Source organism: Zootoca vivipara, chromosome 13 (genome assembly GCF_963506605.1).
Source record: "Zootoca vivipara chromosome 13, rZooViv1.1, whole genome shotgun sequence".
Classification (NCBI taxonomy): domain Eukaryota; kingdom Metazoa; phylum Chordata; class Lepidosauria; order Squamata; family Lacertidae; genus Zootoca; species Zootoca vivipara.
Window position 1 is genome coordinate 48,154,038 of NC_083288.1, and position 23,587 is coordinate 48,177,624.

General features: G+C 48.5%; 2 protein-coding genes across 2 annotated transcripts; both read right to left on the reverse strand.

Annotated features, from left to right (window-relative positions):
* Positions 1 to 1,827: 1,827 nt before the first annotated feature.
* Positions 1,828 to 7,121, reverse strand: LOC118095751 (twisted gastrulation protein homolog 1-like). Its single transcript, XM_060281847.1, has 5 exons — positions 7,019 to 7,121; positions 6,103 to 6,254; positions 4,088 to 4,187; positions 3,523 to 3,738; positions 1,828 to 2,820 (listed from the first exon to the last, which is right to left on the reverse strand). Exons 2-5 carry the CDS (start codon positions 6,214 to 6,216, stop codon positions 2,600 to 2,602), a joined length of 651 nt encoding a protein of 216 aa, XP_060137830.1. The 5' UTR covers positions 6,217 to 6,254; positions 7,019 to 7,121; the 3' UTR covers positions 1,828 to 2,599.
* A 6,620-nt stretch (positions 7,122 to 13,741) lies between these two features.
* On the reverse strand, positions 13,742 to 19,882 carry PPP1R3E (protein phosphatase 1 regulatory subunit 3E). The gene is made up of 2 exons (XM_035135614.2): positions 19,430 to 19,882; positions 13,742 to 14,221 (listed from the first exon to the last, which is right to left on the reverse strand). Exons 1-2 carry the CDS (start codon positions 19,880 to 19,882, stop codon positions 13,742 to 13,744), a joined length of 933 nt encoding a protein of 310 aa, XP_034991505.2.
* Positions 19,883 to 23,587: the final 3,705 nt, after the last annotated feature.

The window sequence follows — 23,587 nt, forward strand, 5'->3', positions numbered from 1 at the left end:
TTTGTGTTACAATTACTAAAATGTCTAATTTGAAATTTAAACCCAGATTGTTCATTAGAGAATTCCTTAAGCTGTAGGGAATATTTGCAAATGTTGCATCCTCCGCATCGGAAATGTCCCATTGGAAACTCACCAACTGGTTTCATTTGTGCAGTCATATCAGATTTTATTCTATTCTATCTGAAGTCAGAGATGCTGTGATGGAGTCAGACCAGTGTCTGGCAGCAGTGATGGAGGCCAATAAACTGAGACCTCTGGGTCTCAGAGTCTGGGGATGCTGCCAGTTGCAACTTGTCACACGAGTCTCAAGAAGCTGCTGTGGCTACAAATGCTCAGGCCCAGTTTAGGCTGCCTCACAAGCCACTTCCATTCCTGGTCTTGTTTGTCCACGATCTGGTGACCTCCCGCCTGGACTGCTGCAGTGTGCTGTATGTGGGGCTTCCCTTGGAGACGGACCAGAAGATGCAGCTAGTGAGCGGCTAGGCTGAAAAGTGAGGCAGCCTTGATGCTGTTTTCCTGTGTTTCCCCCTGGAAAGCTAGTTTCTGGTTGTTTCTTCATCATTCAGGTCGTGATAACTTTGTCATCCCCATAAAAAGCTGTATGTAAGTAGAACAACCTATTAATAAGGACCGCAATACCTCAAGGACCGCCTGTTTCCATATGAGCCTACCATGACCCTGAGATCACCTTCCGAGATCACCTTCCGAGGCCCTTCTTCGTATGCCTCCTCCTCGAGAGGTCCGGAGGGTGGCAACACGAGAACAAGCCCTTCTCCTTGTCTGTGGAATGCTCTCCCCAAGGAAGTTCGCCTGCCACCTTCATTATACACCTTTAGGCACCAGGCAAAAATGTTCCTTTTTAACCAAGCCTTTGGTTGATCTGATTTACATCCTTTTAAAATGTGTTTGTTTTGGGTGGAAGGCTATTGGGTTGTTGTTTTTATTTTTATTATGTATTTCGTGGTTTTATATCTTGATTTTATTCTGTGATCTGCCCTGAGGCCTCTGGGTTTAGGGTGGTATATAAATTCAATAAATAATAACAACAAATAATCAGCTCAGAAGATAATCTGTCTGGTGAGGCTTCTGCAACACAATTACCTTGTCTTGTGAACTGCCCCGATATCTTGTGATGAAGGACAATATATAAAACGAATAAATAACAATAAGGACAACAACACAGGTAAAAAGATTTATTTTATTATCGTTACAAAGATGGGAAACTGACAAAAGTCTTTATATCTAGGTCCGTGAAGCAATAGACTTGGATGAGGTGTTCAGAAAACTTGGGGCTGCGGAGAGGGGTTGGAAAAGGGGCATTGTTTTTTTCCCCACAAGGTGGCTATAGGCAGGTGCAGTGCTTACAAGCAGAAGACATTTTCTCTTTTGGGAGAGGTGCCTTAAACAGCGAGTATTAGGGAATAAGGCAAAGTCAGCAGGGTTGTAAGAAAGAGCAGAGAGAGGGGACTGTAGTTGGCAAGATATCCATAATAAGCATATCCATAATTAGACTACTGGGCCAAAGCAAACAAGATGAATTTTAACAAGGAGAAATGTAAAGTACTACACTTGGGCAAAAAAAATGAAAGGCACAAATACAGGATAGGAGACACCTGGCTTGAGAGCAGTACATGTGAAAAGGATCTAGGAGTCCTGGTAGACCACAAACTTGACATGAGTCAGCAGTGTGATGCAGCAGCTAAAAAAGCCAATGCAATTCTGGGCTGCATCAATAGGAGTATAGCGTCTAGATCAAGGGAAGTAATAGTACCACTGTATTCTGCTCTGGTCAGACCTCACCTGGAGTACTGTGTCCAGTTCTGGGCACCACAGTTCAAGAAGGATACTGACAAGCTGGAACGTGTCCAGAGGAGGGCAACCAAAATGGTCAAAGGCCTGGAAACAATGCCTTATGAGGAACGGCTTAGGGAGCTGGGTATGTTTAGCCTGGAGAAGAGAAGGTTAAGGGGTGATTTGATAGCCATGTTCAAATACTGTATATAAAAGGATGTCATATAGAGGAGGGTGAAAGGTTGTTTTCTGCTGCTCCAGAGAAAAGGACACGGAGCAATGGATTCAAACTACAAGAAAGAAGATTCCACCTAAACATTAGGAAGAACTTCCTGACAGTAAGAGCTGTTCGGCAGTGGAATTTGCTGCCAAGAAGTGTGGTGGAGTCTCCTTCTTTGGAGGTCTTTAAGCAGAGGCTTGACAGCCATATGTCAAGAATGCTTTGAAGGTGTTTCCTGCTTGGCAGGGGGTTGGACTGGATGGCCCTTGTGGTCTCTTCCAACTCTATGATTCTATGATTCTAAGCAGAGGGAGAAGGTGGGGCAGAAGGCGCTGTTGCTTGGGAGGACCATCGTAGACCAGTGCAGGGGAAGGGATGAGTCCAGAGAGGTCCATAGAACCAAAAAGGTTAATGAACAGCAAGAAAAAGCAAATGCTTCATTCATGTTTGCTCAGTGAATGAAGAGTAGGAAGGAGGCAGGATCAGGAGGAAAAGGAAGCCTGGATGTGACTGGGGCAGGCAGCCCAAGCAGAGGCTAGGGCAAGCGAGTGGGTGGTTTTTGAGGGGGCAAGAGACCCCCCAGAGATCTCAGTCCCGGCAACTGGAACATTGTGCGTGGGCTCCCCCATAGCCCAGGCAGTCTGGCCCCAGACACTGGCAGCAGGCATTGTGGAACCAGCGGTAGCGCCAGGCGCCCACCGACTGGCAAGCCGTCCGGCACCGGCTCATAGACAGGCAATCGTTGAAGAAAATGGACTGGCACGGTGGCGCGGTGGCATTGAAGCCCTTGGCATCTGAGAGGGTCAAGCCTGGAAGCGAGAGGAGAGAAGGTTTGCGGCCGTTGCGGTTGAACCCAGGACAAAGGCCCGCAGCTCAGATGTCGTGCGTCTGCTTTGCACGAAGAAGGTCCCAGGCTCGATCCCCAGGTAGGGCTAGGAAAGAATCCAGACTGAGACCCTGGAGAGCTGCTGCCAGCCTGTGTAGGCAGTATGGAGCTAGCCTGGCCGATGGGAAGGCTGAGAGGCAACGGCTGGGAATGACGAGCTCATGTGTGAATTGAACCAGGGTGAATTGAACAAATAGAATAAGCTGGCCTATCCCGAGTTGGATCAAAAGTCCATCTAACTCTGTATTGTCTGCACTGACTGGCAGCAGTGCTCCAGGATTTCAGACAAGGCATTCCCAATGCTACTAGAAGACGAACCTGCGACCTTCTACATGCAAAGAAGATGTTCTGTCCCTGGGCAATGGCCCTTCTAGGTCACAGCACACATCACTCAAGTAACCCCCACGCCAATCCAAAATAACCCCCAGGTGTCATTGTGAACAGGTATGTGTCATTTATTACTGTAGATCATGCCCTGCTCTCCAAGGTTCTAGTCTGAAGCCCTAACCATTATACCATGCTGCCTCTTAACCCACCTCCCCCATGCAAATGGCATGTATCCTTCCTGCGCCATCTGCTTCTCCCAACAGCCCCCTCGCCCCCTCCCTGCCCGCCACATGCGTACCTGTGTGAGGCCCCAGCAGGAGGTGGCCGGTCTCCGCGTGGTTCTGCCGCAGCTCCTCTTCGACTGGGAGGGTCAGGATGCTCCAGCCCATGGGAGGGTCGTTGTCGGAGATGGCCATGAGTGCCCGGAAGAGCGAGGGCACCGGGGACATTAGGTTGTGCATGGAGCTCCGCAGGGCAGGGCGGGGGGCCGAGGAGGGGCGTTTGTCACACAGCCCTTGCGGAGAGGAGAAATCAAGTCAGAATTCCTCAAGGACCACAGTTCAGCCACTGGGAAGAAGGGGGCAGGGTCCTGGATCTGGAAATCAGCCCTATTTTCCTCGAAGGCCCCATAGTTCCCCCCGCCCCCGGTTTTCCCCCAGGAAAAAAAAAAGTGTGTGGAATATTCAAACTATAACAAACTTTTTTTTCAATTTCCGGGGGGGAAATGGCTTTGGGGGAAAAAAAACCGTTTCCCCCCCTTTTTCCAGGGTTTTTTCCGCCTCTACTTTGGCCCCCACCTTTTCTTCCACCCTGCAATGTGACAGTTGAATACGGGTGTTTAGCACCCCCTGGAATTCACTCACCCACACATTCACAGCACGACTCCCAGAGATTGCCCAAGCAGAAAGCACATTCCCGACAGCATGGGCACCCAGCTCGGTTGGCCTCACACTGGCACACTTCCTGCCAAGAGATACGAAGTAGGGGTGTTAACAGTGACCCCCCCCCCCGGTTCCCTTTGTAAAACGATCACACCAGCGCGCACACAAATCTGCCCCCGTTTTGCCCCCAAAGTGAGGAAGGCCAATTCGACAAATACAGCCCTATTACCGAGAAGGCCCTCTGCGTAGTTCCCTGTAACCCCTATAACTTCTCGCAGGGAGGGAACCACCAGAAGGCCCTCGGAGCTGGATCTCAGGGTCCAGGCTGGACGATGGGGTAGAGACACTCCTTCAGGTATACTGGGCCAAGGCCATTTAGGGCTTTAAAGGTCAGCACCAACACTTGGAATTGTGCCCAGAAACGTACTGGGAGCCAATGAAGGTCTTTCAGGACCAGTGTTATAAACTGACTTCAAATTAAATAGTTATATTTTTCATATATTGACTTCCCACCCACACCACATTGTTTTTCTTCATACCCATTTCTACTACATTATATATCAATATTTTATCTATTACAGAAATCCCTCTAATGCAATCACTTTATCCTTTCTTCTCAAATCCTGCCCACAATTTCATTTTATAGGGCTTTTTCAGATAGTCCAAAAAAGGCCCCCATTCTTCCAAAATGTGCACGTGTTGAGAAATAATTAAATACTTAGCAGATCCTGTGAACTCAGGTTGACCCTCCCAGAGGAGGAGGTTGCCCACTGCCTCTCTGCCTGATGCCCTGGCCTGACTCTGTCCAGTCAGCCCCCTGCCATGAATGCGCTGTTCTCCCCTGATTGCTGCATCAGCTGTGACTGGGTAGTTCAGCCTCCCCAAATGAAGAGGTTGCCTTGCTGTGCTTCTGCGTGAGTGACTGTTCTGGGCTGCCAATCCAAAGGAAGCTCGTGGTAGCGGCTCATGCAGATACACAAAGGGTCGTTCGCCACCAAGAAGGAGTACTTGTCACGCATTCTAACCACATTTTGTGTGAGAGCACTGGTTAGTGCTGTGACTGAGCCTCCCATTCAAGGGGGAGAAGAGGTCTCAGGAGCAGTGCTGGATTTACGTAGAAACTAAACAAGCTAAACAAGGGATCCAGGTGGCGCTGTGGGTTAAACCACAGAGTCTAGGGCTTGCTGATCAGAAGGTCGGCGGTTCGAATCCCTGCAACGGGGTGAGCTCCCGTTGCTCGGTCCCAGCTCCTGCCCACCTAGGAGTTTGAAAGCACATCAAAGTGCAAGTAGATAACTAGGGACCGCTCCGGCGGGAAGCTAAACGGCGTTTCCGTGCGCTGCTCTGGTTCGCCAGAAGCAGCTTTGTCATGCTGGCCACATGACCCGGAAGCTGTCTGCGGACAAACGCCGGCTCCCTCGGCCTATAGAGCGAGATGAGCGCCGCAACCCCAGAGTCGGACACGACTGGACCTGATGGTCAGGGGCCCCTTTACTTTTACCTTTAAACAAGCTATAGTTTAGGGCCCCCCAAAAAAAATTAAAGGAAAAAAACCTGGATGTGCATTTCCAAAATATAAGGCAAAAAAACAAATAAAATAAAAGCCACATACAGCAACAGTGTTTTGTGTTGTGTAGGCTCCTATGATGTACGTAATGGGCCCCACCTGCTAGCCTGTTCCCTAAAATATCACTGATTTGCTCATTTCGATATATAGAGTGCCTACATTCTGCATGGACTGGTTGCAGGGCAACATGGGCAAATGGCTTGAGATACCTATAAGGTCCATAAATGAACATATAGCATATATTCAACCCGAAAAACAGTGACAATTTGTTGTTGACAAAGGGCAGCTGGACATATAAAGGGCGCCATTACCTTCAGTAGCTTAGGACCTCATCAAACCTAAATCTGGCTTGGGAAACGCCCACCCCAAAACCAAGTCTGCAGGTTTGCACCAAGATCTGATGCAAGGCAGCACCTTCTCAACCTTTTACCTGCAGCAAGCACTTGCTGACGTCGCTGGCGCAGAGCGCCTTATTGCACCCATCCGCACGGGAGACCACAGCCCATGTGGCTGCCACCAAAAGGAAGGCCACACCGTGGGACATTGCTACAATGTGGGGCGGTGGGGGGCGAGGAGACAGACCTGGAAGAAAGTGGAAGGTAAATGGTTACCTATGGGGAGAGGAACATCGATCAGGTGACAAAAGAATTGAGTAGCCCACAAAAATGTTTATTCGCCAGCTGCCCCACTGTACAGATACCTTTTGGGTCCTAAACAGATGTGGGGGGCTGTACCCCTATCAACACAGATTCCATAACACTTCCCTGGTGCCTCTTTAAGCATTACGGATTTAGTTCCTACAACTACAAAGTGGTTAAATTCACATTTCCCCCTTTCCTCTCTTATACTTTCCATCTAGATCTACTCTAACCGACCAAGGGATCTGTTGATCTCTTCAGCCCCCCAGCTTTTCAATAGAGATACCTATGCTGTGGGGCAGGTCTCTTCTCTCCACTATAGGGACATGGGGGGGGGGGAGAGAGAAGCAGCTAATCTGGGGTAAACTAGTTACTAGTACATTATAAAAGCATCTTGGGGATTACATATCATGGGCTAAAGGAGCTAACACTCCCCCCGCCCTCAAGTAAATCCTAAATAAAACTGAGTACTGTAGTAACAGGAGGGATTACAAAGATGCAGTTCCCCCCCCCCCCAGTCAAGGTATGGACGTAGCCCGCGGCCAAAGACTCTCTCTCGACCTCCTCGGCATATATCCAGGCCTTTTCTTTTGACGGCGTGGGGGACATAGTGATGGCTAACAGTTGGGGAAAGTGCTCGCCCCCTCCCGCATGCAACCAAGACGACGCGAAGAAGAAGAAAACTTAGTTAAGTGTCGATCGGCTTACCCGGAGAGGGGGGTGAAGTATGCGATCGGTGTATAGGGCTTTTTTTTTTTTAGGGTGTCCGGACCACAGTCGCCCCCCTCTCTCAGTCTCTGCCTGGTAGGAAAAGGAGGAGGGATCTGGAAGAAGGGAGGGCTATGAGGGGTTGGGAGAAGGGGAGATGGAGGAGGGAAGGGATAGAAGGAGGGAGGGAGGGAGGGAGAGAGAAAGAAAGAGAGAGAGAGAGAGAGAGAGAGAGAGAGAGAGAGAGAGAGAGAGAGAGAGAGAGAGAGAGAGAGAGAGAGAGAGAGAGAGAAAGAAAGAAAGAAAGAAAGAAAGAAAGAAAGAAAGAAAGAAAGAAAGAAAGAAAGAAAGAAGGAGAGGGTGAGGGTGGGGAGACAACCAGCCACTGATTTGGGCTTGCACCCAACTCTTCCAACTCTCTCCCCCCTCCAGAGGACCAAAGAGCAATCCTTTTGTTCCTTTTTCAAGGCTGCAGAAGAAATGAAAGAATGAAAGCAGCATGGATGGCACCAGGCGGTGGTTTGTTAAGGTTTCTGGGAACTGTAGCTCTGTGAGCGGTGAACTACAGTTCCCAGGATTGCTAGGGAGGAATTCGTGTGCTTTAAATGCATGGTGTGTTCTCAGCCTTTGTTCTCCATCCGATCCTTGCTAGGTACCGTGTTTCCCCCTTTTTAAGACACCGTCTTATAACTTTTTTTCCTCAAAAAAACACACAGTGTCTTATTTTCAGGGGATGTCTTTTTTTTAAAAAAAATTATTACTGTTTTTATTACAGTACTTGTAAAATACAGTATTACAACTTGTGGCGGGCTGGACCGTGTGTGTGCGCACACACACACACACATACACATACGCCCATGCCTTCCCTCCCTCCCCGCGTTCAGATGGAGCAGGCTGGGCTGGGGAGGGGGCACCCCGTCGACACTGGGTCTCAGCTTGCGCTGAGGGGCCGCAGCCACCCTGTCAGGAAGGGCCCCTATCCCGGGGTGTCCATGACCGTGCTGCTAATGTGCCACCGCCAAGCAGCACAGAGGAGTCCTCCTCCTCCTTCTCTTACTGCTCCTTCTCCCTCCTCGCAGGCTCTCTGCTCCGCGGCGCTGCTGGGCTCTCGAAGCGTTCTGCACTGCAGCAGCCGCCGGTTCTGGGCTGCGGAGAGAGCAGGCAGGGCGAGCACACGCAACCTGCGGGAATTGATGCGCTCCCGTCTGCGGCGCGTGCAAATGGCCCGGTAGGTCGGGTCTCCACACAAGGCGCCTTCGCCGCCGTAGCTGCAGGCTTCCCGCCGGGGCCGCCTGCAAAGCGCCGCGCCGAGGCTCCCCGGGAGAAGGCGTGCAGGGGCTGAAGCCAGAGGCAGCGGGGGGCATATTCCGGCCCCGGTGATGTCAGGCCTCCCCATGGGACCGGGACCGGGAACGGGACTGGGGGGGGGAATCTCGCTCAGCTTCGTCACTCTCCCGGACAGCAGCAGCAGCGAGAGGAGTGCACGCTCGTCCCTGGCGTCACAGCCTCAAGCGCAGGCTGGGGAAGAGGAGGCGAAGGAGGCGCGCTCAGTGCGGTGGGGGCTGAGGCATGGTGGAGTGCTCCGAGCCTCTGGGAGCCGGCAGGAGGAGGAGGAGGCTTGCCGGGTCGTCACCCAGCAGCGCGCGCAGAGCACCCCGAGCCTCCGGCAGCCAGCAGCAACAACAACAATCCCAGAGGCTCGGGGCGCTCCACGCACGCTGCTGGGTGACGACCCGGCAAGCCTCCTCCTCCTCCTGCCGGCTCCCAGAGGCTCGGGGCACTCCACCATGCCTCAACCCCCACTGAGCGCGCCTCCTTCGCCTCCTCTTCCCCAGCCTGCGCTCGAGGCCACGGTGCATGCAGCCGCCTGCTGCCCAGCCTTTTTGTTCTCCTAACCCCTCCGTCTTGCCTACCTCGAGCCTCACATTGTTCGCCTCTTCGCCCGCAACTCCATCCCGAGACGCGGAGAGAGAGAGAGAGAGAGAGAGAGAGAGAGAGAGAGAGAGAGAGAGAGAGAAAGAAAGAAAGAAAGAAAGAAAGAAAGAAAGAAAGAAGGAGAGGGTGAGGGTGGGGAGACAACCAGCCACTGATTTGGGCTTGCACCCAACTCTTCCAACTCTCTCCCCCCTCCAGAGGACCAAAGAGCAATCCTTTTGTTCCTTTTTCAAGGCTGCAGAAGAAATGAAAGAATGAAAGCAGCATGGATGGCACCAGGCGGTGGTTTGTTAAGGTTTCTGGGAACTGTAGCTCTGTGAGCGGTGAACTACAGTTCCCAGGATTGCTAGGGAGGAATTCGTGTGCTTTAAATGCATGGTGTGTTCTCAGCCTTTGTTCTCCATCCGATCCTTGCTAGGTATATAGGTCCTGAAACTTCCTTCTTGTTCGTTTTTTGTTTGTTTTTTTTGTTACGGTATTTTGTGTTGTTATTTTGTAATTATTTTGATGTGAACCACAGCCCTGCGATTTTTGGATGAAGGGCGGTATACATGGTGAATAAACAACACCTATAATTCTTTTTCCCCTCCCTGTGTTGCCAGGTGATGTAAATTGCCCAGTTCTCCTTCCCACCTGCTAGGCAGCCTTTCTCAGACTTGCGTCCCAGTTGTTGGACTACAACTCCCATCATCCCTTACCACTGGTCCTGCTAGCTAGGGATGATGGGAGTGGTAGTTTCGTTCAGTTCTTCATCAGCCAATTAGTTCAACAAACACTCATGAGTGGAAAGATGTGTAATTTCTTCAATAACCAATCTTTTTTCGAATTGATATAATATACATGAGAATATTATGGCCACTAGAAGCCATTCCTGGGGTGCGGCTGCTGTTGTATACATGCAGCTTCCAGGAGCCATAGGTGAGAGCGGAGTGCAGGGTGGAGACCAAAAGTGGACAAACTACCCCAGAAGCATGATGTGTCCCCCCACCAGAGGTACTACCCCTCCCCTAACATCCCATATACCATGCTCTGAATTGCTGGGAATTGCAAGTGAGGAGAATACTGTTGTGCTCAGGTCCTGCTTGCAGGCTTCCCACAGGCATCTGGTTATTATAATAAGAATTTATAATCCGCCCATCTGGCTGGGATACCCCAGCCACTCTGGGCGGCTTCCAACAGAAAAAAAAAAATCAATTAAACATTAAAAGCCTCCCTAAACAGGGCTGCCTTCAGATGTCTTCTAAAAATCTGGTAGCTGTTTTTCTCTTTGACACCTGATGGGAGGGCATTCCACAGGGCGGGCGCCACTACCGAGAAGGCACTGTGCCTGGTTCACTGTAACTTGGCTTCTCGCAATGAGGGAACCACCAGAAGGCCCTCAGTACTGGACCTCAGTGTCCGGGCAGAATGATGGGGGTGGAGACGTTCCTTCAGGTACAGTATACTGGACCGAGGCCATTTAGGGCTCATGGTTGCCACCGTGAGAAGAAAATGCTGGACAAAATAGTTTACTGCCCTGATCCAGCAGGCTCGTCTTACATCCTTGTTGTTGTTTAGTCCAGGCATCCCCAAACTTTGGCCCTCCCGATGTTTTGGACTACAATTCCCATCATGCCTGACCCCTGGTCCTGTTAGCTAGGGATCATGGGAGTTGTAGGCCAAAACATCTGGAGGGCCTCAGTTTGGGGATGCCTGGTTTAGTTGTTTAGTTGTGTCCGACTCTTCGTGACCCCATGGACCAGAGCACACCAGGCACTCCTGTCTTCCACTGCCTCCCGCAGTTTGGTCAAACTCATGTTGGTAGCTTCGAGAACACTGTCCAACCATCTCGTCCTCTGTCGTCCCCTTCTCCTTGTGCCCTCAATCTTTCCCAAGAGGTATGCAAATATAACGCGAGTCCGAGACTTTTCACAGTCTTTTTCACTGTTTTATTTATTTGGTTTTTCAGTCCAATTGCTTGTTTTGGTCACTTACAAACATTAATGTAAACTTTTGTTCACTGCTGCTTTTCATTGTCACATTATGGAACACACCAAAAGCATATATCACTGATCCAATCTCTGCCCAAGCCTAGCGTCTTCCCTCTGTCCAGACAAATAGTCCATTTGCCCCAGAATCTTCTGCCTGGGTTGGAATAGGGAGCAGATGGCACCCAGTAATTAGAGGTGATTTTAGGCAGCTGGCTTTCCCCAATCATTACACTATGGTGGAGGAGAAAAAAATGATGCCATCAGAAATCTATTCTATATTTTGGAAAATGGATTGTCTGTTTTCTGTCGGTTCAGATACGACTCGAGACATCATCACCAAACTTGTCATGAAGACTCCTTCAGTCTTCATTCGATATCTGGATGCCAGTCACCATTTCGAATCAAGATGGTGAAGCAGAACATGACTTTGCCTGATTTTTGGTGTGATGGGCCCAAACTCACAAGTTGCACTAGCCATTTGAAAGTCACAATATTTTGGGGTTTCTGCAAGTTCCCAGGCAGCGCCAGATACTCCTCATTAGTATAAAGAGGCTACCTATTGCGTCTTCCTATGAATAAATGGAGGCCTGCTTTTCCCTTAAACACCAGCCAGGTCACTGCAATTTTCTGGAAAAGACCCCACCTGCCTGACATGTGCCACATGTTCATTTAGCTTCTACTTGAACCAAGAGCAGTAGTACATCATAAGGACTGGATTAGGCCAAGGCTTCCAGTGTAATGGCACTGGTATTTTAGAGCATTGCTCCTATAGCAATTAGGCAGGCACATACAATTCTGATGTTCTCTCAGTGCTGAAAACATTTGTTGTGTCAAACATTTTCAGAGACTTAATTCTGCTAATTGTTGGTCTTTTGGTTTTGTGTTTTATGTTGTTTTCATATTTTATTGTAGTTTTCGGTTGCACATTTTTTGTTGTTGTACACAGCTGCACTGCTTTGCTCATGAGAGAACGGTTTGAACTGCTTGTAGGCACCTAGAACGCACCTAGAACAATGACCGAGTCACGCAGAGAATGGATTATTTTTGCACACATCGGAATAAATATTTTCAGGTGCAAGAGTGAATAATGCTTTCAATCGTAAGAGAATAAATTCATCAGAATTTTGAGAAACACTATTGTGGAGTCTTCAGTTGTTAGGGGTCTTGTGGGTCATGGAAATTTCGAACTTTAACCCATTTTTTCATTAAGGCTTACTCCCCGTGCATTTCAACCAAAGCATGGATGGTATCAGGGGACACCACTGTAAACTACCCTGGACACCATTTTGGGGAGTGCTGCTTCTACACAAGACATTATTATTATTTTCTGCAACATGAAGATAATGAATTTGGCGCAAGTGTTCATTACCCCCCCCTAAACACACAGATCAGGCAGCTACTCTCTGCTTGATCAGTGAAGTGATCTCACAATGACATATTGAAACATGCGCAAGGAACCAGTTCAGAACACACGAGTTGAAAGAACAGCAGTACAATTACATGTAAACATTCATACATTCCACATTTCCCATGTATTCATGCAAGGAGATGCGGGTGGAATTAGCATGTGTGAACAAATCCTCAGGATGAAAGCTCATTGTTCTCAGTGCCACCCATAATCTGTTTGACGGACGAGGAGGAGATCCACCTCTCAGTGACGGTATATGGCAGTGGATCTTTTGTTTCACAAGAGTTCAGTCTTTTTCACCTTACTCCGAGGCCGGAATTTCCTCCTTTCCTCCCTCACGTATGTGTATTTAGCTTACTCTTGCTCAATCTCATGAAAAGGCACCTGCGAGACCCCAACAAAGGGAAGGGATCTCTTGATGATCCTCAAGATTTACAGATGTTGCTTAGTTACATGGGGTGGGGATGGTACTTTGAAGGCTAGCCTCTTTATGCAGATTTTGTTCAGTCTCAGAGAGCCCCCAGTGTGGAGTCTTGAGTTCAAATCCTAGCTTACACCAGATTCAAGTCGCTCTCTTAGGACCTCATTTCCCCTAACTGTAAAATGAGAACAAAGGGCCGGTTTGCCTGACCTTTTTCTGAATATTTCCCATTCAATATATTTGCTTGGTGAAATAGATTGGTGAAAGCACACACAGCTAGATAGCAAGTTAGTATATTGTGGGAAACAGAGTATGTGGTGAACGTTACTGCCCTACCGTACTTCAGAGACTGATTTTTGAATTTGTCAGATATCACTCAGCTAGAAACTCCATAGCAGACTTTGACCTGCACAATGTCATGCTAGGGAGCCTGGGAGCAAACCCAAATCATCTGCCTCAAACCTTTGCATACATCTGCTATATATATTTTGGAAAGTTGTTTGCTACGCATTTGGACGCTTCTTAAGAAAAAGTAACTGAAATTTGCATAACGGCTCTTAAGATCAAGAAGCAGGTTTCTGTCTATATTTTGATACAGTGGGGCGCCATTTTGAATCCAGATGGCGGATGGAAACTTTCGAGAATGTGCTGAATTTTACCGCGTTTTGCCTGATTGTTCCTGAGATCAATGAGCAGTTTTTGGCCTATGTTTTGATACCGTTGGGTGCCATTTTGAATCAAGATGGCGGACTTTCAAAACTGCACTGATTTAAATCACTGATTGCAAAACTGTACTGATATTTTGGGTTCTTTGAATTCCCAAGTGTTGCATGAGACCTCTGGCATATTGATAGTTGCCACCCACACTATTCATAGGGCTCAAGGCAAGTACCCTGAATACAGACATTTGACAAGTCCCCCCTTCTGCTCTGTTCTGTCCTTTGGTTCCCTCCCTTCCTCCTATCTTACTGGGATGGCTCTATGTTCCCCTAGAGGAAGTGTATCCACCCTGTCTCACAGCAATCGGCAGTGGGGCTGGGGGGCTCATCCTCCTCATCCACACAGGGTGGAGGCCTCAGGCAATAGTTGCGGCCTTGGTTGTTGTCCCAGAACTCTTCTGCCCCCACAAGGTAGCAAATTGCAAACTCTAGGACAACCCCGGGGACCAGCGGCGTGAGCAGCGGAAGGCGGAAGGCAAAGCGGTCGGCGTGGTCCCGATCCCGGCCTGCAGGAGCGGCGTAGGATGCCCGAACTTCGTGTTGCGTAGCCCAAGAATCCCAGGTGTATCGCAGGGAGACCCGTTTTTCATAGGCCAAGTTGAGGACCCGGATGGTGCCGGATACACAGGAGCCTTCGGCCCGGGCCCCTTCGAGGAGAACGCACTGCGCCAGGAGGCGCGGTAAGAAATCTGGCATGGACAGGGGGTCTGGGAAGGTGGGCTCCAGCAGGTATCGCAGACTCAAAGGATCCTGGAGAGACAAAGGAAGAGGGGAGTGAGAATTGTGGAAGGGCCATGGCTCAGAGGCAGGTCACAGGTTGCTGGAGACAAAGTTGATATGTTTGATTAGAGAAAAACCATTGATGAAATTTATTATTGTTAACAACAACAACAACCCCTTTTGGAGTTTTTGTGTAAAAAAGAAAATGAATCAAAGACATTTGGGTTGGAAGATTGGGAAAATGTTACCTAACAGATAGAAGATCAGTTGGATGTCATTCTAGAGTGAATATATTTTGACTAATTTCTTTTATGAAACTGACAGACAGAAAATCAAAAGTCCTTTAAATTTATTCTCTTCTCTTTTTTTTCTATTCCCCCCCCCCTTTTCCTTGGGTGTTTTCATTTCTTTTTCTCACCTTGTTTTTAAGGGATTTTTAAATGTTTGATGTTTTATCATGTTTTTAATATAGTGGTACCTCAGGTTAGGAACTTAATTCGTTCTGGAGGTCCGTTCTTAACCTGAAACTGAGGTACCACTTTAGCTAATGGGGCCTCCCGCTGCCGCCGCGCTGCCAGAGCACAATTTCTGTTCTCATCCTGAAGCAAAGTTCTTAACCCGAGTTACTATTTCTAGGTTAGCGGAGTCTGTAACCTGAAGCATCTGTAACCTGAAGCATCTGTACCACTGTATTCTCTTGGGAGCCGCCCAAAGTGGCTAGGGAAACCCAGCCAGATGGGCGGGGTATAAATAATAAATTATATTATTATTATTATTATTATTATTATTATTATTATTATTATTATTTTCTGGCATTTCCCTGTTTGTCTGGGAAAGATTTGAAACCTTGGTGACCCACTGCCAGTCAGTGTAGACAAGACATAAGATAAGATGGACTAATTGGTCTAACTCTGTATAAGGCACCCTCCCTGTGTTCCTAATTAGAAAATGGAGCATGTGAAGGACTATTTGTGTGTTAGGGGGAAAACAGAGGGGGAAATGGTGAGTGGGAACAAACCATGAGAATTTAGAAAGAAAAGACCAAATAAGATGGAAAGAGAAAACATTATACAGGATATACGGTATGACTACATAAATTTAAACAAGTGAAAAGAAAACAGAAGGAATTCTAGAGAACGCAGGCAGAGAGAGACTAAAAGCTGGCAGGAAACAGTGTGTGCCCATGTGGTAAAGTGGTTTGAATGTGAGACTTGGACCTGGAACCTGCGAGACTCGGGTTCAAGTCCTCACTAGGCCAGGAAGCTCCCAGGGTAGGCCTGGGTCAGCCTTTGTTTCTCAGATTAACCTTCTTCACCCGGCTGTCATGGGGATAAAATGGGATATAATAAGCACATGACCAAGTAAATAAAGAGGAAAGGAATTCTCGAATCAGGTCAGGAGGACCAAGAAGAAGGAAAGTCAATGGATGGGAGGTGAGGAAAAGGGGCAATAAAGATGAAAGATAAAGATACTGGCTGGCCAGCAGAAAAAGAACAGGAGGAAAACAAGAGAGAGAGGTGGAGGAAGAGGGTGAGAAAGAGAAAGAGAAAGAGAAAGAGGAGCGAGGCCACATTTGCACCATACATTTAAGACACTCTGATACCTCTTTAAACAGTCATGGCTTCCCCCAAAGAATCCTGGGAACTGTAGTTTGTTAAGGGTGTAGAGAGTTGTTTGGCAGCCCCTATTCCCCTCATGGAGTTGCAATTCCCTAAAAACGGTAGCTCCCAGAATTCTCTGAGGGAAGCCACGACTGTTTCAAGTGGTACCATAACGCTTTAAATGTATAGTGTGGATGCGGCCCTTTAAAGCACGTTCTTTCCCCTCAAAGGATTCTGGGAACTGTAGTCGACCCCTCACAAGAGATACAATTCCCAGCGACCCTTAACAAACTCCAGTGCCCAGAATTCTTTGAGGGGAAAGGAATGTGCTTTGAATGTGCCTTAAATGTACAGGTCACACAGGGAAAAGGAAAGAAGTCAAGGGGGGAGATGAAGGGGTGGGACAAGGCGAAGAAGAGAAGAGACTGGAGATCCAAGATGGCAGCGTGTGGAGAAGGGAAGGGCGGGTGGATGAGGAGGCAGGCAAGGTGGAAAGCAAGGGAGGCGCTGATGGATCCTGTTATAGAAAATTATATGGGGGGGGGGGAGCAGGACACCATTATTAATGAACAGAGAGGGGTGACAGCTGCAATACCCAGAATCCTGTTCAACGCCATCTTCCCAGTCTCCGCTCTGCTTCAAAGACCTTCACCCCTCCTGCTTGGACGCAACCCTGCCTTGAGGAAGGCTTAAGGATCTGCATATGCACAACAGTTAGCATAAGCTCACACATTTCCCTTCTCCACCTTCCCCTCTGCCCCGACTCCTTTAGATTATCACTACAGAACCTTTTGCCTTAAATTATGCTAGATTCTCTCTGTATTAGAATTGCTGTCTTATTCATGACGTATGCTAGGATCTCTCTGTATTATAATTGCTGTTTTATGTCCCAGAACCTTTATATACCAGGAGTCCAGGACTACTACCTTTTGCATAGAATTCTCTGTATTAGATATGTCTCCTGTAAAAGGAAATGCTGCATAACCCGTGCATGACCCCAGCCCACCTGAACCTTGCCCCATCGCCATCCTGATTCAAAAGACACACATGGACAAAGATGGATTAACTGGGACAGTTTATTCAAACCTCCAGAAGTGTCACCTTTTACATAATCCCAGGGATCATCCTTGCGTGACCTGGGGGAAAACACCTGCCGGATGGACCCCAACCCCTCAGCAATCGCCAGGAACGGCCCCACCTCAACTCCCATCTAGACTGATCAAACAAAGGGAAACCCATCAGCAATGGAGGAGAACAATTGACATTTCACCATATGAAGAAATAGTCGTATCAACACCCAGTTAATCCCATCAGCACCCATTTTCCTTGTCTTTCCCGTCCCTCCCAGTCCAGGGATTTCCATGTGGGGACAGAAAGGTATAAAAGGGAGATTCACCATTTCCCGGGGTTCCTTCCTACATTCTTTGAGGCAGGGACCCTACCGCTGTAGTTCTTTCTTTTCTGTAATAAAAGGGATCAGTTTGTTTTTCCTGACAGCATCGTGTGGTCTCTGTCATTTCCCGGCGGAGCTGAACTTAGGGCAAATTTTGGACCTTCCGACCCGCGTCTGTCCTTCCTAAAAGGCTGCGCATTTTAGGGGCAATTTTCCATAACAATCCTAAGTGCCATTTGAGAGTCACTTTCAGGAAAGAGAAGGGAGACTTCTGGTCTCCGGACAACATTTAAAAAACCCCTTTCCCAGCACCACCAGCCCATCTATGTTAATTCCTTTGGCTGGAATGGAGTCGTTATGGAGACATCTCTAATGCAGCCAGCAAAACTCTCACCAGCCCAAGCAAGCACAGCCACTTTTGGACCACAACTCCCATCAACAGCAGCCAGCCACAGAGTTATGGTCCTGGACGGCAGCTGGTTGGCGAAGGCAAGGCTGCCTTTATATAAAGGCCCTACGAGCAGACTAGTGAGGGCTGGGGGCCCAAAATAAAAGCATTTTTCATGTTGGCATGACTGTGTGGGCTCAGAATGGGAGGAACGGCCTTTCTTTAAGCCTGAGGACTCTCTTTGGAGACGGAGGGATCCCCTCAGCCTGCCAAGGGTGAGGAGATCTTATATCCCCTCCCAGCTCCTTGCACAACCACCATCCCTGGAGATTTGGGGCCATCTCAAGAGATGCTCAATAATTCTCAGGGGGGAAAGCTTAAGGCGAACTGCGAAAGACCTTAACTGCCCAAAGGTGGGCAGAATCTTGAATGCCTCCGAAGCCTTGTAGGTTAGCTCCACCTGGAAACTGTGGAAACAACCTTTCAAGGCATATTTTGGATTCATGCCTTTTGTATAATAATAGATCTAAGGCCTCTTCAGGGGTTACAAAGAGGGAAATGCAAATGCATTGGGGGGCAATGCAGATTAGTATCCATGCCCCATCGCTGTTTCTGCCTCCTAACTCTTGGAAGGCAACTGACTGAAAGAAGGAGACACCCGTATCTGCGGAGGCCTCTTGACACCTTTTAATAACCTCCTGTTATGCCAAATTTGAAAATGCATGAGAAATCTCTGTGGATACTAAAGGCTCTGTGCTTCTGTGCCTTGCTTTGTAAAGTAGGAAGGCAGGCAGGGAGTGGAAATGATGGCGGAGAGGCTTGCATTTTCACAACACACCTCCCCCAGCAACCATAGAATCATAGAATTAGAAGGGACCCTACGGGTCATCTAGTCCAACCCCCTGCAACGCAGAAATCAATGCAGGAGTGCACTTTAACACTGAAAGAAATATACTGGCCAGTTACCTTTCCTTCCCTATTTACAGGACTCCTGCAAAGGCTCAGAGACGTGGATATAGGTTACTACAGGGTAATAACGTGACTTTATGGTAAGAAACGAAGGCTGCAATCCCATGTACGCTTATCTCGGGACAAGGGTCACAGCTCAAGGGCATAGCATCTACTTTGCATGCAAGATGTCCCAAGTTCAATCCCAAGTGGCAACTCCTCAGGTAAGGATGGGAATGCCCTCTGCTTGAAACCCGGAGAGCCCGGAGAGTCACTGTACTGCCTTCCTTAGTTGTTACAACTCCCATCAGCTCCAGGCAACAGGTTCAAAACTTGCGGCAAGTAAATACAGAACACTATTTATTAGACCTAGCTGCCTGTTTTGATGTCTCATAGCCTCTGGATGGCACCAGCTTCCCCCCATGGCCAAAAGAGGCATTGCACATGGGAATATGGAAAGCTGCTTTCTACTGAGTCAGACCTCTGGTCCACCTCACTTGGTATTGTCTGCACTGACCGGCAGCAGCAGCAGCAGCAGCAGCAGGGGACACTCCCAGCCCTATCTGGGAGATGCCAGGGTTTGAACCTGGGACCTTGTGCATGCAACACAGATGTTCTACCCCTGGGCTACAGTCCTTATCTGAAAATGCTACAGTTGATGCTAGTTGATGCAATATAATGCATTTTGGACCAGTCCAATGCTGGTTATTTGGCTCTTTAAGGCGCTTGTGGGGGGTAATGAGTAGGAATTATTATTCTCCACGGAATTACTGTAATGCTTCCTTTGCCCTCAGAAAGGGGCTGCTGAAGGGAAATCTATGGTTGATTTCCTTCCCTCCCACCTTTCTGCCACTTCCCATTCTGCCCCAGGATTCATCCCACCACTAGGCTGGCTAACCTCCCGTTACCTTCACAGGTGGGCAAAAAGGCAGGCACGGGGCAAAGTGGCTGAGTGAGTCGCGCCTCAGCTGGGCATGGACACGCTCCGGCACCTCTGGAAGGTCGTTGGGCCAGAACTGGCGGACGCTGGTGAGCTCCAGGCCCAGGGAGTCGGCAAAGCGAACCCTCTTGCGTGTCCCGGGGCTGCGGCTGCGTGAGGCCCCCCGACTTCTGCCCCGGGCAGGGGCCGAGCGAGTCCGGCGCCTTCCTTTTCGCTTGTGCCCTCCAAAGACGTGCCGTCGCCTCCGGGGCCTGCTCCGGGGCCTGCTCTCCGATTCGGATTCGGAGCCCTCGGTCCCCGAGTCCTCTGCTATGCTCGGCCGGGCGGTGCGGTAGTAGGCTCGTTCATACAGGCCTGCGATGTAGCTCAGGTTCCGTGGGATGTTGCTAGGGGTCAGAGGGGACGGTGGGGCACGAGCCATGGGGGCAAAGCTGCAGACCCCAAGGCTTGGCTCTTCTACGCAGCTCAGGCCCAAGAATGACTTTTGGGGAGTGTGTGGTGGCAATCCAGTTCTTCACGCCCTTCGCCGGACCTTCCTCCACTGTTGCTCCGTTTGGGACGGACTGCCTTATTGCACGTTTGGGAGGGAAGATGTTCCTTTGCGGCTCTGTTGTCCACCGCCCTGCCTCTCAGTCTTCTTCAGCGCTCTGATTCTCCCTCAGCATCTTACCTCCTCTGATTTCTCCCGCTAGAGTCTCTTTGCCATGCTTCCGGTTGTCTGCAGACTCTCGGTCTGTCTGTGGGTCACTTCTTCACTTATTACCACTCCATCATCTTCTGCTCTCTCTCCCTCAGTCCATCTGGGCTGGTGTTTTCGCTCTACCTTTCCATTTTTCAGTGTATTCCACTGCTCTTCCTTCTGAAGACTTTCTCTCCCTCGTTCTACCTCATTCTTTTTGCTTTGTCACTGTGCCTTTTGGAGATGCTCTGTGTTTTATTATTCCATCCGTGCTCTGTATCTTTCTGTTGATTCAACTGTGTGACTTTGCCTTCTTCCCAAGGACACCGCCACTCTCGTCTGCCTTTGAGGAGTCAAGTCGGTCAAGTCATCGATCTGCTCTCTCCTGTATCTTTTCACTGTACTTCATCTCTGATGCTCTCTTGTGTATATTTAAAATGTTATATGTGTCTGTATCAAGATATATTTCCCTCGCTGCTTCTTCCTTCTTCTATCTGTCCATCGCTTCACTTCCACGCTCTCCCACTCCAGAGATTCCCAGACTTTCTCTCTCTCTGGAAGATGCTGTTAAATATTTTTGCTTCCTGGAGAGTTTTCAGTCTCTCTAGCTTTTTGTTCAGTGTGGTCCAGCTAAAGGTGACTCACAATCCTCAGAGATGCAGCTCCTTGACAACCTGACTGCCCATCCAGAATCTGAAGGGCCGGCACTCCAGAGGAGATCTCTCCAAGGAACGCAGACAGGCACAACTCAGCCAAGAATGGGAGGCTTGGGCTGGTGGGAAGGAGAAGATCTTTGCTTCCAGACCCAAAAAGGTTTTATTACTGCTAGGAAAAGGGCTCCCTCTCCCTCACACCTTGCCCCTCTAGGTTCCAGAGACAAGATGTACCTTTAAAAAAAGTATACGTGCCCAGAAATGTTTCTTTGGGAGATGAATTATTCAGAAGAGAAAATGGAACTAATGGATTATGCAAGAGCCATCAAGCCCCACAAAGATCAGGAAAAGGGGGGTGGGATTCAAAATCGGGGGCAGATTTGGCAGTGGGAGCTCAGAAATGGGAAATGTGTGTGGGTTTTTTTTTTGGGGGGGCTTCAAGCTGGCAACAAGGGAAGTCAGTAGAGCTGGGGAGCTTGTTTTGAGGGGCAGAGATGAAGCTGTTAACTGAGGTGGAGCTGCTCCTTTGGCTTCATGCCGCGTTAACCAGGTGCCTGAGAGCGTCTCTGTACATGAAACTGCAGGCATCCGGTCATGAATAATGGAGCAAGCCTAAAGCTTTCTGCCCTCCTCTCCTTAACATCCCTCCTGCCTGCTTTCACCACGAAGCACAAAAGGAGTTATAGGATGTTTACTGTACTATCTTTATTGCAAAGGAAGGAGCCTCTTCTCTCTCCCTTCCCTAAATTGATAGAATCACACTTTTCCTTTCCACTGACAGCCACCTTAGATCAGCTTCAGAAAACAGGCAACCGCATCACGCCACCTCCCTGAATCTCATGAAGGTACAGAAATGGTTACGGACAGCTCTACAAATACGTAGCCTTTTCACTCTTGGGAGCAGAGTGAGTTCAATGACATCCTCCTCATCTTATTTTTATCGCAGCTGTTCTGTCCCTCTGCTCAACTTGCCTCATTTCCCAAGGTCATGTGAAATTGAGCTTGGTTTGTCTCGGGCCCGAACGTTAATGCATCCCTTGCAGACACATGCAAACAGCCAATGTTTGTTTTGCACCTAAAACAATCTGTCTGTCTCTTACGCCTATGAAGTCCGGCTTTTTACACTCTGCACAATTTCTCTGGGACAGCCTTTCCAGGCATCTCCAAACTGCGGCCATCCAGATGTTTTGGCCTAAAACTCCCATGATCCCTAGCTAACAGGACCAGTGGTCAGGGATGGTGGGAATTGTAGTCCAAAACGTCTAGAGGGACCGAAGTTTGGGGATGCCTGACCTTTGCTCACTCGGCAAAGGAGTTGTTGGACTACAATTCCCATCAGACTGTGCCAATATGGCTGTGTCGGCAGGGGTTGATGGGAGTTGTAATCCAACAATATCTGGAGGGCACCTGGTGGTCGAAGGCTGAGATATACCTTTGCAAGGTCATAGGAAATGACCGGGCACACATTTTCATGTTGTGCCTTTTTCACTTGCCTTTTTCACTTGCCAAAAGGTGTTTCATTACCAGTTACCTCTCCACAGCTGGAGACTGGCCCACAGGTCCATCTCATTATACATGATAAAGCTATCTTTAGCCTTCTCACCCCTTGCTTTTTCCTGTAAGATCAATTGCAGTTGTTAACAGTCACCAACAGGTTTACCACACCTATCAATCACCCATTCCCACCATCCTTCTGAGTAATACCCCTCCCCACCCTCTCACTATATATAAGGGTCTGGTGACTTCTGTTTCAGTGTATCTGAAGAAGTGTGCATGCACACGAAAACTCATACCAATGACAAACTTAGTTGGTCTCTAAGGTGCTACTGGAAGGAATTTTTTTTATTTTGTTTCGACAACATCAGACCAACACGGCTACCTACCTGTAACTAGACAATTCAGTGTCTTTGGGGATTAATTCCGAGTGACGGGATCCATTAAGCAATAGTCTCAAAGAACCAAGGAGCAGGTGAACGTTGAGGTTAAAGAAATATTTACAAAACACAACAGAAAGGCAGCCCCAACCCCAAAGTCCACCATGATCTGCTGACTTCCAGTTCCAATTAGAATGAGCGCCAGGAGTGGTAAGAGTACAAAAAAGAAAAGAAAAAGAAAACAATATTGTGAAAATGTAAACAAAGAAAGAAGCATTCATGGCACTCTGTGAGCCCAGTGTCACTTTGCGAGAATCACAAGAACAGCATTGGGCTCTCAGGGCGGCATGGGCGAGGATGCACAATGTCCTGTCCCCCCAAACTGCATCCAGAGCGACGACCCCCCCCAGTCCCCCATGCTACGCCTCTGGTCTAGCATTTGCCACAACATCCTTGAACTGCATGTGGTGGTTTTTAATCTTGTTGGCTGGTTGTAAGTCACTTTGCGTTGCTCTGGGGAAGGTAAAGCAACTAACAACTTCAACAAATAGCAATAATAATCATCTGCCCCCTTATTTTCAGATGGACTAGAATTCTGAGTTTCTTCTGGTGGTTGAACAGATTGGCAAGGAGACAGCAGACAGGAGGAGACGCTCGTTATTCAGCGGATGGACTTAATGTCTCTTGCTTATAAATAAGAGATTTCCCTGTCCAGTACTGTACTTGTAAATTTGCAAACATCCCTATGCATTTTTACTCAGAAGAAAACCCCACTTTTACTTTAAAATCCCATTTTGATGCAATATACTCCCGAGTAATTCTGCAAAGTGTAGCCAGCTCAGCAATCCTCTAAAGATAGGAAGCCGCCTTATATAGACCATTGGCCTATATAGTCCGAAACTGAGAGACAGCACATCTCT